Genomic DNA, 19,358 nt, shown 5'->3' with positions numbered 1-19,358 from the left:
GTGATACTTAGCATTGTTTTGGGTTACTCTACACCAGCGGTCTCCAACTTAGTGCCTGCCGGCACCAGGTAGCCCTCTAAAACCAACTGAGTAGCCCGCCGACCAGTTCCAAAAAAATATTATGAGTCATTGTGATTTTACAGGAAATACAATTTCGAACTGGTATGATGTTCAGTGGTTGAGTGAGCCTATTGTTACCTCTAATACTTACAACCTGGTAAAGGACATGTGAACCGTGAACCAAAAACCATAGTAACGACATAAAACATGTTATTTTAGAAATGCACATCAAACTGGTGGCCTTTCCGGCTAATCAGTAACAAAAAGGTTGGCGACCCCTGTACTACACAAAACAGGACATTTAGTTGTCAAATAATACACACTGGGACAGTGTGTATTGAGTCAAAATATTAAGTCTAGTGTTTACCTATTATCTATTATTATTTTGTGTCACGAGGCGTGGTGAGGTCGAAGGAGTGATCGGACCAGAACGGAGGCAGGAGGCAGGAAGGGAGAACTCAATTGCGTGACGATCCATAAGTTTTATTTAACAAAATAAAAGTTGTCCAAAAGTCAGGGACAAGACAAACAAAAACATTCTTACAATCAGAACAGAACGGTACAGAGTTCCTCCGGCACGAACTCAACAGGACAGGGCTTAACAGACGGAAAATGTTTAAACCTAAAACAGGACAAGGCATAACAGACCTGGGATTGTGTAATGAGCCAGCCCCCGCAAAGCCCAGAATCCAGCCTTAAATAGCAGACACAATTAGTTGAACTGCTTCAGCTGTTGCCCAGAGGGCAGGGCAGACTGGTCACCAAGGCGACCATGACAATTTTGTTTTTGTTTTTTTATTGTTTTTGAATTGCAATTAGAAAAATAGTTTGTTTGAAACAGGGGCATTTTAAGATCAGAGCTTTGAGGGTGCTGAGCACCCAGATTGTCTTATCTCTCTCCCTTTCTATCAACAACCACATACAAGCATCTTTCGGTCTTTAAAAAAATTCATTCAGTCATTTAGATAAGTAATAAATGATAGAATAATTAATAAATAAACCATGAAACAAGAAGATATGAATTTAGTATCATAAAAATTAATATGAAATCAGAACTTTTTTTGGTAGTAAATGTTTTATAGATAGGAATAAAATGGACCGGGCCATTTCAAGATTGCAGAGTATTTTTGACGCTGTGTCGTTGACATTTTTATTTTGTTTCCCTTTTTTTTTTTTTAATCTAGCAATTTTAAATTACATTTAAGCCTATCCTATCCTTTATTAAGAAAAAGGGAGTTTTAAAAGTGCTTCACATTTTGGGACGCGCTTTGGTTAATTTTGGGGTGCTGGAGCACCCCCAAAAATGGGCTGGTTATGCCCATCTTCCGAAAACAACCCATGTTATATGTAAAAAAAAGGACTGACTTAACTATGTGTGTTATTCATTTTTATTAAGAATACTATGCCAAATTAATCACACACATAAAACATATCCAATAAAACTGAATGTAATTTTTTTAAGGGGTTGTAGCTCAAGAGGTGTTAGGCTGTATTTTGCATAACGCAAAAAATGTGGGTCCGTCTAAAAAAGAAATCTTGCAACTTTTTGATATTTTTTAAAACTTGTGTCCTTGGTCGACCCATTTGTTTTTTTTTGTTTTGTTACAACCATCTTTTTTCAGGGTGTAATCACCAGACCACAAGGAATGTAAAATCGCATAGGAAATGATTTAAGCTCATCATTACACTATTCTTACTCACGGTACCAAGTACAAGTTGTACAAGTTTTTTTTGGTTTAACTCTTTCCCATAATGCTCCATTACAACATGACATCGGGAGAAAAATAGTGTATTGGTGAGTTAATATCTAATACTTCGTACCTTGTCACAAGCCTAGCGGGGTTGCGGGATTCGGCGCTCTTACCACCGTGATCCGGGTTTAGATCCTATTGCATCAAATGCTGAGCAAATTTGGTCAGCTTAATCATTGCTCAATTACAGTGATACACAACCGTAGAACCTCGGTATAAAGGGCACTCCCATTTTGAGGTTATCTTTGCCTGAAAAAAGTGTGTGTACACTTATAAACAAAAACTAGGGACCTTTGTCTTTTCTTTGCATGGCCCTATACTGAACAACCCATGGGTGTCACGAACCAGGACAGGAAACAGGAATAAGAACCCAATCGCATAACGCGTAAGAATCCCCCCCTCAAGGGATGGCTCCAGAAGTCCCAACAAAAACCAAATACGTTGCACTCCAGGCCCCACTTCAGCCTCCAAAGGCGTGGCAAAAGCAGGAACAGAGAGAGTCTGGGCCGGCAGACGGACGGGTCGAGCTGGCAGACAGGAGAGTCGGACGGGTCGAGCTGGCAGATGGGTGAGTCGGAAGAGTCGGACTGGCGAGCAGAAGAGTCGGACTGGCGAGCAGGAGAGTCGGACTGGCGAGCAGGAGAGTCGAACTGGCAAGCAGGAGAGTCGGACTGGTGAACAGGAGAGTCGGACTGGCGAACAGGAGAGTCGGACCGGCGATCAGGAGAGTCAGGCAAGCAGACGGATGTGGAAGGCCAGCCGACGGGCGAGGCCAACAGACGCGGCGTTGAGGCCGACGGGCGCGGCGTTGAAGCCGACGGGGACCTCGGACAGATCGGCGCAAAATTTTCCCGGAAACCCCATTGAGGCACAATTCCCATGGCGGGTGAGTCCGTGGGCCGAATGGGAAGGAAAGGCGACAGCCCGGCAGGAGGAGAGCCCCCGGGTGGCGGGGCCATTGCCGACAGCCGACGCGACAGGAGCTCAGTCATCTGAGCTAATTGCTCCTGCTGGCGCAGCATGCTCCGTAGATTTCGCTGGAACAGCAGTTGAAGGGCGGTGACGTCACTTGACCAGACCGCGCCCTCTGTCCGGTCCAACTGCTGCAGAGCGTAGCGAGTATCCAGCTCCCCCACAATCCGCGCTTGTGTGAGCGTTCGCTGGGTTCATTTTGTAGTCGAAGCGTACTGTCACGAACCAGGACAGGAAACAGGAGTAAGAACCCAATCGCGTAACGTTGTTCACAGTTTATTGGGGAGAAGAGGAATGAGCGCACACTCGATCCGGGGATCGTTGGTCGCAAAAAGAGATTGATCGGAATGAGGAAGTGGACAAAATCAAACAGGTCGGGGCGAGAACAAAACAGGAACAAAACACAGGCAAAAAAACGGGGGTTCACAGGCTTGACATATCACAACAGAGTTTAGCAGGAGTTTTGCAGACGCTTCGACAACAAGCGACTCAAAGGACAGCGTTAAAGTACTCCCAGGGAGCAATCTGTCAACGCGTTTCAGCTCGTGTCCATGGGCGGAGCCAATTGGGCGGCGCTGCAACCGTGACAGAACCTGGTGCCATACGGTGGGGACTCATTGGGCGCCATGGCAACCTTGACAATGGGCCGACACCGCCCTGAGGCCCAGTGGTTGCCGAGCAGTGTTTTAACGGGGTTGTTTTTGCGTCCGTCTAAAAAAATGATTCAGCTATTTAGTTTACTTTGAAAATTTGCGTCTATGTTTGACCCATTTTGTTTTTTTGTCAGACCCATCTCTTTTTTTAGTGTGAGTGCTTCAATTTGTTCTACAGATAAAGTGGGTGTAACCTGTTCAAATCCAAGGGGTTCTGTAATCCAGTGTTTCCCAACCTTTTTTGAGACGAGGCACACCTTTTTTAATAAAAAGTATGGAGGCACACCATCCGATTTTTCAATATTAATTATCGGCATCGGTATAATGATTGTTTATTTTTTATAGGTTAAATTATCATGTTACCTTTATTCACAGTACAAAGTTTTTCTTATCATCTGTGGCCACCGTGGCTCAGAAAAGTAATACAGGTTATTCATTTTGATCAATAATTTGTTATTTTTATATTTTTCACCTGTTTAATCATATTTTTACATTTTTGTTGAATAAAAGTTACAAACATAATACTGAAAATGAGCGTACATTACCTGCTGTTTCTTCCTGTTTTGGAAGTCAAATACAGAAACAATTGAACTCTTAATAATTATGTGCATGTCTTTCACTTCATTTATTTTTGGCGGTACAATCATGAATAACTATGCATCCATCTGTCCATTATCTGCATTGCTTATCCTCAGTAAGGTCGCAGGGGTGCTGGAGCCCATCCCAGCTATCTTCGGGCAGTGGGCAGGGAACATCCTGAACTGGTTGCCAGCCAGTCGCAGGGCACACAGGGACAGACAATTCACTGGCTCATTCACACCTTGTGACAATTTGGACCGGCCAATTAACCTGACATACATGTTTTGGGGAATGTGGGAGGAAACCGGAGTACCCGGGGGAAACCCACGCAAGCACGGGGAGAACATGCAAACTCCACACAGGAAGTTCGATCTCATGACCTAAGAACTGTGCCGCACACGCGCTAACCACTGCGCTGCCGTGCTGCCCTCTTGAATAACTCCTTGAAAAAAAAAAATTATTGCATACATGACTAGACAATTAGTATATTAAAACAAAGTAATATAGTATTCTGCTGCCACCCATTACGATATGGATGATTTTTTACAATTACCAGACTGATCACTGGAAGAAAGCAACCCTAGTGAGCTATGCGTGCTTTTTTGAAAAGATAAAATTCTACAGTTTCCTGCAGCACATGCACTAAACAGGCACACTGGTTGAAAAACGGCCATAATCAAAATGCATTGTTCAAAAGAACTTTTTGGGGTTGCAGCAGCCAGGTGTGCTCTAAATGCTGCATGCGGGGACTTGAAACGAGACACTAGATGGCAACCACGTTGATGAGAATGGGAGTGTGTTTGTGTGAGAGATGGGAGGGGGCAGAGGTAGGGGATGAATTACGTCGGTGAGGGCCAGTCGAGTGATGCGGTGGTGGTGGTGGTGGCTTGCAGCTGGAGGAGGAATGCAAGGAGCGCTGAAGTAACAGGAAAAAAGGTGCCGATGAGGTGAAAAATCGCTCGATCCGCATTAAAAGTGCTCAAACCCGGATCCGGGCTGGGAAAAGAGCGCGACATGTTCTGCAAGCGTGCACCTTCCGAGCCCGGACCTTGGGCGAGCTGCGGCGGCTCGTAGATGGCTCCGGGTCTGCAAGTGCAAAACAGGTGTCCGGAAAGAGTCGCCAGGAAGGGGGAAAGAACGGGGGGCAAATGGCAGCCAAGTCCGACGGCCGTGGGCTGGTCAGCGGCTTTGCGCAGCTGCGTAACCTGGACGAGGTGGTGGGCTCCGGGGAGGAGGGGCCCGATAACGGCAGCTCCTTCCACATCTGCCACTGCTGCAACACTTCATCTTGCTACTGGGGATGCCGGAGCGCTTGTCTGCATTACCTGCGGGCCAGGCGCAGGGAAGCGGCGCTGCCGCATCATGAAGAGCGCCAGCGGCTGTGGCTGGACTGCTTATGGATCGTCCTGGCCCTGGTGGTCTTCTTCTGGGACGTGGGCAGCGACGTGTGGCTGGCTGCTCACTATTACCGCGGACAGGACTTCTTGTGGTCAGCCGTGACCCTTTTCTTCGTGCTTGTGCCCTCGGTGCTGGTGCAGATCCTCAGCTTCAGGTGGTTTGTGCAGGATTACACGGAGGGCGCGTTGGGCTCCGTGCAAGGGCTAAACAGCCGACGAGCCGCCGCAAGTCTGCAGAGGGACCGCTGTTGTCGAATGTCTGTTTGGCTGTGGCAGAGCTTGCTGCACGTCTTTCAGATGGGACAGGTGTGGAGGTAAGATGCGTGCGTAAACGTGCGCCGGGACGCGTAGAGAAAAAAAAAAACGCGAGACCTTGTCCAGAGTGCCGAAAGAAATTGCTCAATTTTATCTTTGCAAAAAAAAATTTAAAAATGCCACTGCTCTGTATCTACTATCTTCGCTTAATTCCAACGATCAGCTGTGTAACTGAAACTTTCATCCATATCAGTAGGTGGCAGCTGATTATTATTGGTATATTTAGCATCTTTTCAGAATAATAAGGCGCAAAAAAAACATACAAAATGATTTAGAAAATTTGAAATTGTGTTTTCTAGTGCGCCTTATATACCAGGGATAAGATCGGAAATGCATAAAAAATGTATTTGTGTGGGTTACAACACGAGGTTTTACAGTATACTGCAGACATGGGACCAAGTCACACATGTGCAAGTCTCAAGTAAGTCTCAAGTCTTCACCTTCAAGTCCCAAGTAAGTCCCAAGTATTTTTTTCTTGGGCAAGTCAAGTCACAAGTCAAGTCCCGAGTCTTAGATTGCCAAGTCCAAGTCAAGTCACAAGTCATAAAAACAGCGACTCGAGTCGACTCGAGTCCAAGTCACTAAGTCTCAAGTCCCCATGTCTGGTATACTGCCGTTCAATCGGTGACCAAACAAATAATTAAATATACATTGAATATATTAAAAATTATTTTAAGACGCATAATATATTTTTTTACATACAAAATATTATGAATACGACTTTAGAAAAAGTTATCCGCATAAAATGTGGCTCTGTAAGTATTATTTTTCAGATTTTACTAGAGAAAATTATTTAATTCGAGAATATTTGAAAGCAGCGCATTTGCTTTTCCTAAAGAAATCTCAAATCATAAAATTAGAAACATTTTAAATTAGGAAAATTAATATAAAAATGTAATTTTTGATGGCATTTCTTTTTGATATTGCTAAGTTAAAAAAGAGGCTCGCCATGTAATGGAGCTAAAGTTTGTGACATTCCATCAAATAATATACTGTATTTTCCAGAATATAAAACACACCTAAAAACCCTAAATTGGCCTGAAATTTGAAAGTGCGCCTTAAAACCCCGTGCAACTTATATAGGTCAAGTCAAGTCAAGTCAAGTCAAGTCATGGTTATTTGTATAGCCCTTAATCACAATTAGTCTCAAAGGGCTGTACAGACCACAGATTATTGCAAACCAGAGACTATTATTACACCATCCCCTGATCTAAAACCTACATGAGGGCAAGGAAAAACTCAAAAACCTCAACATGAGGAAAATGAAGAAACCTTGAGAAGGGACTGCACATGAGCTAATCCCCCTTCCAGGATGACCATGCTGCAATGGATGTTGCAATAACAAATAATATAGAGATATTGTCAACATAAAATATAGGTTATTCATATGCTATAGAATAGAAATGTGTTTTAAGCTTAGATTTAAACATTTCCATTGAGGTTGCACATCGAATCCCAGGGGGAAGTGCAAAGTATGGTGGATAAGATTAGAAATGCATGTACAGTATTTTTATGTGTGCGTCACTGTAAAAGGTTTTGCAGCACTATGATTAAATCACTGACCAATATCGCATCACATGCAAAGGGAGTGAAACCCTGGTTGTGGCAGTGACAGCACCGACACATAAGCACTAGACCACCAGTTGTCAGGACCAGAATGGAAACAGGACCCACTTGCGTGACGTTTTATTGAAAGAGAGAGGAAGGGCTGCGCCCACGATCAGGTGTTCGCTGGGCGCAGGAAGCAAGTCGCTCTTGTACTCAGATTGTGATCCGAACATGTAAGTGGATCTTCCGTAGCGAGCGATGGCGGTGTCAGGGGCGGAAAACTGGTCGGTAGCCGGGACTGGGAGCGCAGGACATGGTCGGGGTTGGAAACGAGTTGTAAGCCAGAACGGGAGAGTAGACCTAGTCAGGATCCAAACAGGTAATAGCCGGAGACAAACGGGAGCAAAAACGGAACAGGCGGGAGTCAGGGTCGAAAAAAGGCTTGCCTAGATTCGCAGATGGACTGACAAAAGGAGAGAGTGACAGGACTGGGTTTAAATAGCAGGGAAGCCAATCCATCAACGAGCTGCAGCTGGCGCCACACGGGCGGGGTCAATTGGGCGCCATGGCAACCGTGACACCAGTGGCACTAATGACATATGAAAGGCATTCGATTTTTATCTCATATCACACTATTTTTACTCATGGTGCCAGAAACTAATGTTAAAGATTTGGGAAAACAGAAAGTGCCCTGGAAAATATAAATAAATCAAAAGTCCGATTCATCATAAGATACACCAAAGAGTTGTTTACCTTGTCGTTCTTTTTTGCATTTATTTATATCTTTCAGGATGACTTTCTATTTTCCCCATTTTCTAACATTCTATTCTGGCACCATGAGTTTAAATAGGGTGATAATAAGATAAAATTGAATGCCATTTCTTGCGTCATCTGTATCTCTAGTAATCGAGTGGTTAGGTTTTGACGCTTGCAGTACCTCCGGGAACGGTGCATTCGCAATGATCGCAACAAGGCTTTAGGGCTAGGACCTTAGCTTAGCCTTTTGGCTGAGAGTAAGTGTCCCGGCTCCTAGGCTTTGTAGCGTATAATGAACTGACCGATAACGGATAATGGATAATGAATAACGAAGATAGATCAATAACCCTTAAAAACCCCAAACCCCCCCAGCGCCACAACCCGGGTTTGATTCCTATTGCCTGCAATGTTGTGCGATTTTGGTATACAGTAGCTCTTACTGTGGCTTAAATTCCTTGATCTTTGTAGACCAGTGTGTCTCATATATGAAAAACATTGGAGGTGCCCCCTAAATATGGTATGTCTTAAAGTGGGGATAATACTGTCGTTGATTTTAAGCAGGAACTAGATTTGTGTTTGTGGCTGCAGTGCACCATTGGGCTTGCAAAGTGTGGTTTTGTATTTGTGTTAAGCCCCCTACCTATTCTCCCCCTATAGCTGCATTAAAGACTCCAATTATGTATTGCAAGTCTCCCGACGGAGCATATGTTCCCACGCAGCTCACCGTTTTACACCCCCCTCCATCCACAACACATAGACATGATGTCATCGCGTCTTGTGCAGAGCTTAGCATTTTCGACCCCCTGCACACGCTTACCTTCTGACATCTAATCGCGCCCTGAAATTTGAGGGCAGGTGTGTGCTGCTTTGGGTTTGACCTGAATCTGATTTCCGATTTCGGTCCACATGCCATCCAGGCCCGAGCTTGATTTGAAATAAAACAGAAAAAAGAGGGTGGGCGGAAGAATCCAAAAATCGATGTTATCGATACTGAGCAAGTACTTAGATAAGATTGATATTATTGTCCTTGGATTGGTACCGTCTTCCCATTTTAACTAGCACTATTATAATGGTTGTTAGTGCATTGTGAGATTTTAGATACATTGTTATTTTTAAATTTGATCAAAATGTTTTTACACCTCATTTGCACTGCTGACTTTATTGTCAAAATATTGTGTAATGGAAGGTATTTTAGCATGCTTGTAAACATTCTCATACAGTATTCGTATATTCGTTACATTGCTTTTTGTTTTTGTCTGACTATTTTTGACTTTCATTTTAAACCAGTTGTTTATAGAAGTATTTAATTTTCATGTTTTTTTGAGGTTTTTATATTGCATTGTTTACATTATTTGTACTTTCTGAAAAAATAACGTGCATTGTAAGGTTTTACTGTTGTCACGTTGACATTGTTATATTTTTATTCTCATTACAGTACTGGTTTTATGGTTTGACTCTTGACTTTTGTTGTGAAACAGTTGTCATAGAAAAGTATCAGTATCGGATCGGTATCAATCGATACTATCCTGTACAGGGAGTGCAGAATTATTAGGCAAGTTGTATTTTTGAGGATTAATGTTATTATTGAACAACAACCATGTTCTTAATGAACCCAAAAGTCTCATTAATATCAAAGCTGAATATTTTGGAAGTTGGAGTGGGGCTTTTTTAGTTTTAGCTATTTTAGGAGGATATCTGTGTGTGCAGGTGACTATTACTGTGCATAATTATTAGGCAACTTAACAAAAAACAAATGTATACCCATTTCAATTATTTATTTTCATCAGGGAAACCAATATAACAGCTCAACATTCACAAATATACATTTCTGACATTCAAAAACAAAACAAAAACAAATCAGTGACCAATATAGCCACCTTTCTTTGCAAGGACACTCAAAAGCCTGCCATCCATGAATTCTGTCAGTGCTTTGATCTGTTCACGATCAACATTGCGTGCAGCAGCAACCACAGCGTCCCAGACACTGTTCAGAGAGGTGTACTGTTTTCCCTCCTTGTAAATCTCACATTTGATGAGGGACCACAGGTTCTCTATGGGGTTCAGATCAGGTGAACAAGGAGGCCATGTCATTAGTTTTTCTTCTTTTAGACCCTTTCTTGCCAGCCACGCTGTGGAGTACTTGGATGCGTGTGATGGAGCGTTGTCCTGCATGAAAATCATGTTTTTCTTGAAGGATGCAGACTTCTTCCTGTACCACTGCTTGAAGAAGGTGTCTTCCAGAAACTGGCAGTAGGACTGGGAGTTGAGCTTGAGTCCATCCTCAACCCGAAAAGGCCCCACAAGCTCATCTTTGATGATACCAGCCCATACCAGTACCCCACCTCCACCTTGCTGGCGTCTGAGGCGGACTGGAGCTCTCTGCCCTTTACCGATCCAGCCACGGGCCCATCCATCTGGCCCATCAAGACTCACTCTCATTTCATCAGTCCATAAAACCTTAGAAAAATCCGTCTTGAGATTTTTCTTGGCCCAGTCTTGACGTTTCAGCTTGTGTGTCTTGTTCAGTGGTGGTCGTTTTTCAGCCTTTCTTACCTTGGCCATGTCTCTGAGTATTGCACACCTTGTGCTTTTGGGCACTCCAGTGATGTTGCAGCTCTGAAATATGGCAAAACTGGTGGCAAGTGGCATCTTGGCAGTTGTAAGCTTGACTTTTCTCAGTTCACGGGCAGTTATTTTGCGCCTTGGTTTTTCTACACGCTTCTTGCGACCCTGTTGACTATTTTGAATGTAACGCTTGATTGTTCGATGATCACGCTTCAGAAGCTTGGCAATTTTAAGAGTGCTGCATCCCTCTGCAAGATATCTCACTATTTTTGACTTTTCAGAGCCTGTGAAGTCCCTCTTCTGACCCATTTTGCCAAAGGAAAGGAAGTTGCCTAATAATTATGCACACCTGATATAGGGTGTTGATGTCATTAGACCACACCCCTTCTCATTACAGAGATGCACATCACCTGATATGCTTAATTGGTAGTAGGCTTTCGAGCCTATACAGCTTGGAGTAAGACAACATGCATAAAGAGGATGATGTGGTCAAAATACTCATTTGCCTAATAATTCTGCACTCCCTGTATTTACTTGGTACGGATCGACCAAAATTCTACTTCTAGCATATGAATATGCCAATATTGTTATCAAATAAGTAAATGTAATTAAGAAAATCTGATGTGCGTTATCCCATTTTCTTCAGATTGATACAGATACAATACCAACATCTTGAGTAGTCCTCAATAACGATACCAGTAGTACATAAAATGAGTGATATTTCTGAGGGAGCAGTGTCTATTATTTAACAGCTAGTAGTGGGTAAAATAAAAATCATTAAAATAATGTATTGATTCAGAATAAAAAGAAAAATACATGAATTATCATATAAATGTGAATTGTTGTAAATACGCCTAGGATGATAAATGTACATTTATTTTTTTATGACATAAGCTTTACCAAGAGGGAGCTGACATAGTTGTTTGCCATCTTGCTGCTAAGGGTAACCTGAAAAAACAAAAATTGCGTAAAGATTGGACAAAGAAAACAAGAAAATGGTGCGGTTTGTTCACTCTGACTTTTCATAGTATTCTTCCATGTGCTTTTTAGCACTCTTTTTCGGTTGCACTTCACAACACAGTGACATCCAGTGGTCAAATAACACACACCGTGGCTTCAAATAAATACTTTTTCAGTCCCAATCATCTATTTTCCTTGATATTAACTATATTTAATGGGAATTTGACTTTCCTTTAATTTTTCAGGGTCATGGTTAAAAAGTGTACACTAAGACACTGCTGATACCAAAAGGGCAAGCTCTGATGCCTTGCAAAAGACTAGCATTGGCAAAAGTTCAGATTACTGGTATCGGTAGATACCAGGTATATATATATATATATATATATATATATATATTTCTAAATATATATATCAATTTTTAAATTTTTAATTATTATCATTTTTTCAAAAGATTCAACCTACAAAATGAACAAATGTCACCAACATCACAGTTATGCTATATAAGATGGGTCGTAAACCATTTGTGACCCTAAGAGCCATAAAGGAAAAATACAATATTTTGATTTTTTTTAAAGAGCCACACCATATATTTTAAGACAAAATAGAACAAAACCACGAAACCCGCTCTCCAGACAAAAGCTAATTCTTCAAAACATTTTATTTCACTGTGTTTGATGATTTGATAAAATGTATGAAATAATAGTATTGCTAGAGCCTTATCAATATAAATAAACCACTTAAAAACAGTCTCCCTCAGCAGTTACTTAAGAGAGTTGAGGCTAACTTTGACTGCCATTTTTGTCCTAAATAATGGGTTATAAACAAGATGCAAGCAAAGCTATTTTGTGAAAATGTCACAAATTACTGCTGTTGGGAAATAAATATCAAAATGTACCGTTTGCCAAATTGTTTGAATTAGTTATCTGACTCCATTAACCAAACACAACCTACACTCACCCAACAATTTATGCACGCTCGTTTCTTGATGGAAAAGATGAACAAGTAAGCCGACATTTTCACACAGGGGCAGATTTAATTTCATTAACAATTTAACGAAGTGTACTCCATCGAAAACGGCCGAATTAGTGACGTTGGAGTCTCTGGGAAGCCCTCTTCTGAAGTCCTTTAGCTCTCTTCTCGTTTGCCATCTTCTACCCGCACAATGGTGTGCCGACTCCTTCCATGGGCGCGCCAACGAAGCCCCCTGGGCTCCACCATCTTGGAGAAGAGCTCCGCGATGTCTTGAAAACTCAAAACAACACTGAGCGTTTCGACATCATCAGGGCCTTGTTCTCAAAACAACGCCTGCCGTCCTCCGTCAGAGTCCTGTTATCAAAATTCCCTAGTCAAAATATTCTGCATTTGGAACAGCGTGACATGTCATTGAACTAAAGCCCATTCAGTAAATATCTTGCATTTAACTCAATAAATGTAACTTGTATTCAATTGTATAAAATCCTTTATAGTCAAATGTATAAAATCCTTCACTGCAAAGGATCAAACCAACGTATTTACCTTCAGTGCAGATAGCGCTTGCCAAGGAGAAAGAAAGCGTGTATAGCTCCGCCTATTCCTACTTCTCACCCAATCAAGTTACTCTAGGTGCTATGCTTTTGGGTAAAAAGTTTGTTCTGTGGCTTTTCACCATCAATTAATAAGGGATTATTTGGCGATTTACAGCTAAATCAGGGTCTGTTGGTGTGACACCCTGACTGTAAACTGAAGTTGAAATTGTGTCCTATATATATATATACTGAAAAAAAAACTTTTATCAGGAAGTAATGTCTCAGCTACACACATGTGACGATTGACACTGTATCTGCCAATATATTAAGTAAATGTCAAATTCTGTTTTATCTCAAAGCTCATGAAAAAAAGCCACATATGGCTTGCGAGCCTTGGGTTCCTGACCCTTGCTATATAATATCTCCTGCATGTGTGTATGTTCATGTAATCCCCCCACTCTCATATGGTTTTGGCTCCGGCCAATAATCTCCATATCGGCTTGTTAGCCCTTCGCTGAACTCAAGCTAAGCTGAGCCGACACGTTCGGCTTTTGACCCCGTCGGTGGTCAGCCAGGCGGATCCCGTGTCTCAGGGGCAGACTGCGCCTCTGAAAAGCATTTCTGAGAGTGACCTCGCTGTTCTCACACATGCACTCACATATACACACGTTTGCCTTTATGAAAAGCCGTGTGAACTTCTACTTGATATCATTGAGCTTCAGCACGAGGTCCGTGCACTTAAATACTCTGTGTCCTTAAGTGGCACAACTAATACATGTTTTTATGCACTACTAGGGCCCCTTACGGCCTGCTAAAATGCACATATACATTTCTAGTAATCTAGTAATACTGCACTTTGACATTAGTAGAAGGTCTTGACCCTACTTGTAGAAAGCTAAATGTCCTCATAGCAGTTTTATTTTTTTAAAGCAGCATTGTGTATTATTTAGAGGCTCCTAGTTGTAAAAAACAAAAAACAAACACCATTTAGAAAACAATATTAATTTGAGTAATAAGATTTTGTCAGGGGCAGCACGGCAGCGCAGAGGTTAGCGCGTGTGTGGCACAGTTCTGAGGTCATGAGATCGAACCTCCTGTGTGGAGTTTGCATGTTCTCCCTGTGCTTGAGTGGGTTTCCTCTGGGCACTCCAGTTTCATCCCACATTCCCAAAACATGCATGTCAGGTTAATTTTCCGGTCCAAATTGTCCCGAGGTGTGAATGAGTGACTGGCTGGCAACCAGTTCAGGGTGTCCCCTGCCCACTTCCCGAAGATAGCTGGGATGGGCTCCAGCACCCCCGCGACCCTGCTGAGGATAAGCGGTGCAGATAATGAATGAATGGATAAAAATGTTTTGAGCTCTTATAATTAGGGCTGCTGAGGATAAGCGGTGCAGATAATTGATGGATGGATGGATGGAAGATTTTGTCAGTTTTGTTGCCAGATCAGTTTTTAGTGGGTCGCAGCCTTTGCCTCATCAAAATAATGCCAAGAAGAAGGAAAAAAACAAAGCGTCGATGACAATCTTTTACAGTAGATGCTCTGCTCAATATCTTCTTCCTGTCCAGTCAATCAGTGCATTTGAGAGGGACTCAATTTCATTTTACTGGGATTTTTGGGGGTTTTATTTCCTTTTTCTGTCCATAGTAAAAATAAGGAGTCTCAAGAAAATTAGTGATAAAGGTAAGAAAAGTTGAAAACAGGAACATTAACGATCAATCTTAAGAAGGAAATGACAATAATGTATCAGTTTTTGCCATTGAAGCGCTAAAAACGTAATATTTTTAGCTTTTTACCAATATCTTAATGTCTGTTAACTCCATAATTGAATAATTATCAATGTTTAGGTACACGCTTTATTAGTATTTAGAATTTATTTTAGTTTATGGCTGTTTTGAAGCAGAATATAGGATACTATCTTTGCATTAAACTGCACAATCCTTTAATTTGATACATTCGGGAAATGGAAATTGTTTCTTGTTTGGGTCACAGCTTGTCGTTAGAGTGGAAGGGTGGGTCCTCAAACAAGACCAGATTGTAAACACTGGTTTAAGTGCAGGTATATCTAATATTTTGGACTGTTTGGTTCCTTATTAGAGCCAATTTTTCTTTTCCTCGTCCGTTTTTTTCTCAGGTATCTGCATCGCTTAGTGTGAAAGTGGCGACTTCATTAAGAGAGGAAATCACGCTCGAGAGCTGACAGGAGTCATGTCTCATTACTCACTCTTATCTTCACCTCCACAATCAATTAGCCGCCTTGCCAGCATGCAACGCGGCTGGCCCTTAGACTGACATCCCGCTGCGTTTTCTTCTCGCTCTCTCATCTTTTAATCTTGCAAAACCAAACACTGTAGGACCAGAATCTTAATCGGAAACATCCCGGAAATTAGAGTGCGACTACGGCAAGAGATTTGGTTGGAAATCCACAACAGAACAGGCCCGTCCTTGGATTTCTTTTTTTCCCCCTTCCAATTTGTCCAGAAATGGAGAATAATTGGCAATTACAGCAATTCCACCACCAGGGGCTCATTTGACAATGGGGCGAAGTACTTCACTTTTGTAAACACAGCAGGCTGCAATTTCACACCAAATAAACAATGACGCTAAGCACGATACACACGAATAAATACAATACTCTTGCCTTCACGAATTACACTGATTTTAATTCAAACGCACCACTTCAAACACCCCATTCACTGTGGGAAATCTCACAATACGCCCACTCCCGGGTTTAAAACATTTTCTCCTCGGATCTATACGTGATGTATGTGACAGAGTAAGTGAAGCAAGAGTACTCAACAATCAGAGGATGCTATAAATAATGATCAGCATTTATAATGTAGTGGAATAAAGTAGTAACACATCAAGTTGTAATGACAGTAGCGTTACCTATTTATTTGTCAGGGTTCGTACAGGTGCTTGAACATTTGAAATAGCTTGAATTTTACATTACTGACTATCAAAAGTCATGCGTTACTTTGTCTAGTACAAATGGGCATGTTGTCTCATGTTAAGGCTATTTCAGAGTGTGTACTCTTTTTGTGCGCAAGGAAGATAAGCAGGACACCCTCGGCCATTTTGCTATAGTTATTCACCAACGAACGCAAACACAGGGGGGCGGGGGGATACAGAGAGGGGGAATGAGAGAGGCAGCGAGATAGATTGCATAGTCACTTTATATTGTTTTCCTGTTGAATTTTGTTGTGAACAAAATATTTTAAGTGCTGTTTCATATTTCTACTTGACCAGTTGTCTCAGGTTGTGAAAGTTTGATTTATTTATTTTAAAGTGCAGCGTTAAACACACTTTTTATTTTATTTTTACATGGAAATGCTTGAAGTACAGTAGCATATGTTTACTTGAGCAGTTGTCTGACTAGAGATTGTGATTTATTAGAGTGAAACTTTATATTATTTACAATATATGACTTTTGTTGTGAACAAAATACTTAAAGTACATTAGGCTTTGTCTACTTGACTAGTCGTCTCAGAATTAGAGTTAAGAGTTAGATTTAATTGATCAAACTCTTCACATTGTTTACTGCTGATTTTTATTTTATTATATTGTTTAGTTTATTGTGATGCATTTTGAGTGTAGGATAAATCTGTTGATGGTGAGATGAAATAAATATTACAAGGTTCTATAACATCAATCTGTGTTTTCTTCTCTATTCAACTGACTCAAATACTGCTCAGGAAATTTCAAATTCCTTGACATCTCAACAACATATTTTTAAAGTTATGTAAATAGTTACTTTCCCTGCGATCTGTTTAGATCTACCATAGAGTAATTTGGTGACTAACTTAGGTCATATTTGGAAGAAGTAGTGAGTAACTATAACTAATTACTTTTTTAAAGTAATGTGCCCAAAACTGCTTGTTACCTAGAAAAGTAATTGCCTTCCAGGAGTGTTGTCCTTTGTAACAGATTAGTCCCAACACTGTTGGTAATTGGAATTAGTGTCAATGACTACGAGACCAAATCGAACATCCCTAATTATGCTTTTTTCCCCAGTTCAATTAAAGGGGGTTTGTTTGCAGCCATGGGGAACCATGCCTGGCTTTCTACAGAGGCTAAAGTCAGCAGGGGAGAGTCTGATTGTCCATTTTGTGCAGCGCCTCGCTCCCTGACGTGAAACGCCTCTAGAAATGCGAGCAAATACGAAATCCGAGTGAGGATTGTGCGTGTGCATCACAGGAATGCATCCCCGGGGTAAAAGGTGTGCATTTACACACAGAAACACAAAACACGTGTGTGCCACGCATGCTAATATCTGTCCCTGTACCCGTCTGTGTATAATATTCTCCCTTGTGGTTGTATACGCTGGCCTCGGCTTGAGCGGCCAGCGTCAAGGAGACGTCAATGATCAGACTTTAAATCAAGCTTGCTAAAAATAGCCAGCTAAATGAACCAGGGCCAAGACTAACACCTAGTAAAATTTAGGGATATCAGGTATTGGTGCTGATTTCAAATGTACTGTATTTATTTGTCAGGGTTCGTACAGGTGCTTGAACATTTGAAATAGCTTGAATTTTACAGGCAAATCTAGTGGTAAAATATTACACACTGCCCTTTCATGCCTGTGTTTTTATATTTTCATATACAAACACAAGCTTTTTTTATATTCTGTTATTTATATAGCGTATTTAATATTTGGTCGGAATCCCGTTTTGCAATGTCAGAAAATGATCAAACAATGCCAAGATATGTGAAGTGAATACTGTGTTTTAAGTCAATCACGTACAAATGTTATTTGACTAATACTGGTGGAATGTGAGGTTGGGCAGGGGGGCGTTAGCTTGCATTGGCGGTCAAAGTTTGCCATGACAACTCCACCACAGGAACCTCCCCTCCCAGGAGACCAGAACCAGCTGGTACACGTCTCACCTTCCAAGGGCATTCTGAATTTGGCCAGCAAGAAGGCAAAAGGGCATATCTTAACAAGAAAAACTGGACAAAAACCCTGGCTGGTCCTGACCAAGTCTCAGCTTAACAAGCAGCCAGATAACCTTGCCAAGTTAGCAGCCAAACTTAATCAAGTTAGCAGCCAAGCTTAATCAATCTAGCGGCCAAATCAGTGGGACATAGCCAGCGACCTCAGAGAAGCTTCAAGCCACCAGCAGTCAAGCTCTGCTTCAACACCCTGCATCCTGTGGTCCTCGTCCCAACAAGGTCTCAAGCCTACCAGGATTCCTGTTCGCTCTACAGTCGAGGACATAAAGACTGGGGCGTCATCTTCATCAAACCAGAACTTCGCAGAATATCTTGTTGTTTCTAGGTATTGGTATTGGTGTGACGTTAAAGGGGTAACTATATCAAAATACAATAACGTAATAATCAAGCCAATGTTGTTGTCTATCTAAATGGTGCCAGTTTAAGTTCTAATCTTTTAGTTGTCTTTATTTTATTTTATTATTAGTGTTTTGTGTTCTATTCAAGCTTATTCAGCAGTTGATTAGTAAAATAAAAGTCCATCAATCCAAGAGTGTGTGTGTGGGTCTTGATTAAAGTATATTGAACTATCAAAAACGGTAAAAATAATTCACCTTAAGTGTGCTTAGCCACCCTTTTAGAATAACTAAACAAGGTTTTTGATCTGTTTTCCTGTTATAATGATCTAAAAACGTAAGTTGTGCTCCAAAAAGGCGAGACGAGTTTGGAAAAGAATAATTCAATTGGTCAATAAATTGTTAGAATAATTTATTTATCACGCATATTTGCTACATTTAAGTCTGTATTTTTCGTTCATGTATCATTTTTTTCCTTAGGTACAACAAAGCTTAGAGCTTACAAAACATATTATTTTCTCCCACTGTGTTGAATTACACAAACACAGTGGGAAAAAGAAAGGCTGAAATTTGCGATCCGCATTGTGGCGTTGACATTCATGCCTTTGTGCGCCTTCGCCTCCAGCTGCGATGTGTTTTCTTTCCCGGGAATACTCATTCTTTATTTCTCCCGCTTTGATTGGCTCCTCAGTAGTGTCATTTACGCTTGTGGCTGACGGCTAAATGACTGCAGCAAAGCACACATGCGTACTCTTGATAAATATAGACGCAATATCATCGTTGCTGCAGAGTATTTCCTTTTTGCACAAGGTAAGCGCAAAACCCCAAAAGATCCCAAAGTATAGTTTTTATTGCCGAAAAGGACCGAAAAAAGGAGGGAACAAATCACAGCTTAAGGCAGAGGTCTCAAACTTGAATTATCTGGAGGCCACTGGAGCTAGGGTCTGGGTGAGGTTGGGCAAAATCCAGTGGAGGACTGTGTTTTTGACACCTATGCCTTAGAAGTGTT

General features: G+C 41.5%; 2 protein-coding genes across 2 annotated transcripts in view; one reads left to right on the top strand and one right to left on the bottom strand.

The window, feature by feature from the left end:
- Nucleotides 1-1,141: 1,141 nt before the first annotated feature.
- LOC148346601 (uncharacterized) lies at nt 1,142-5,662 on the bottom strand. Its single transcript, XM_088324638.1, has 2 exons — nt 4,859-5,662; nt 1,142-2,998 (listed from the first exon to the last, which is right to left on the bottom strand). The coding sequence occupies exon 2, from the start codon at nt 2,831-2,833 to the stop codon at nt 2,126-2,128; it is 708 nt and encodes a 235-aa protein (XP_088180764.1). The 5' UTR covers nt 2,834-2,998; nt 4,859-5,662; the 3' UTR covers nt 1,142-2,125.
- xkr6b (XK related 6b) overlaps nt 4,862-19,358 on the top strand; it is a 93,592-nt gene continuing 79,095 nt past the window's right edge. The window contains exon 1 of the mRNA XM_088324637.1: nt 4,862-5,726. Within this exon, the coding sequence (XP_088180763.1) occupies nt 5,164-5,726 (563 nt within the window). The 5' untranslated portion in view covers nt 4,862-5,163. The remainder of the gene's footprint in view (nt 5,727-19,358) is intronic.

This window comes from Urocampus carinirostris, chromosome 20, assembly GCF_059441175.1.
Source record: "Urocampus carinirostris isolate Australia breed hairy pipefish chromosome 20, RoL_Ucar_1.0, whole genome shotgun sequence".
In the NCBI taxonomy this organism is placed as follows: Eukaryota; Metazoa; Chordata; class Actinopteri; order Syngnathiformes; family Syngnathidae; genus Urocampus; species Urocampus carinirostris.
The sequence above is the reverse complement of the archived record's forward strand: the minus strand, read 5'-3'. Positions and strand labels throughout refer to the sequence as shown.

Excerpts from the sequence above, each read along its gene's own strand:
- LOC148346601 (XM_088324638.1), bottom strand. The coding sequence starts at position 2,833 with ATGCTGCGCCAGCAGGAGCAATTAGCTCAGATGACTGAGCTCCTGTCG.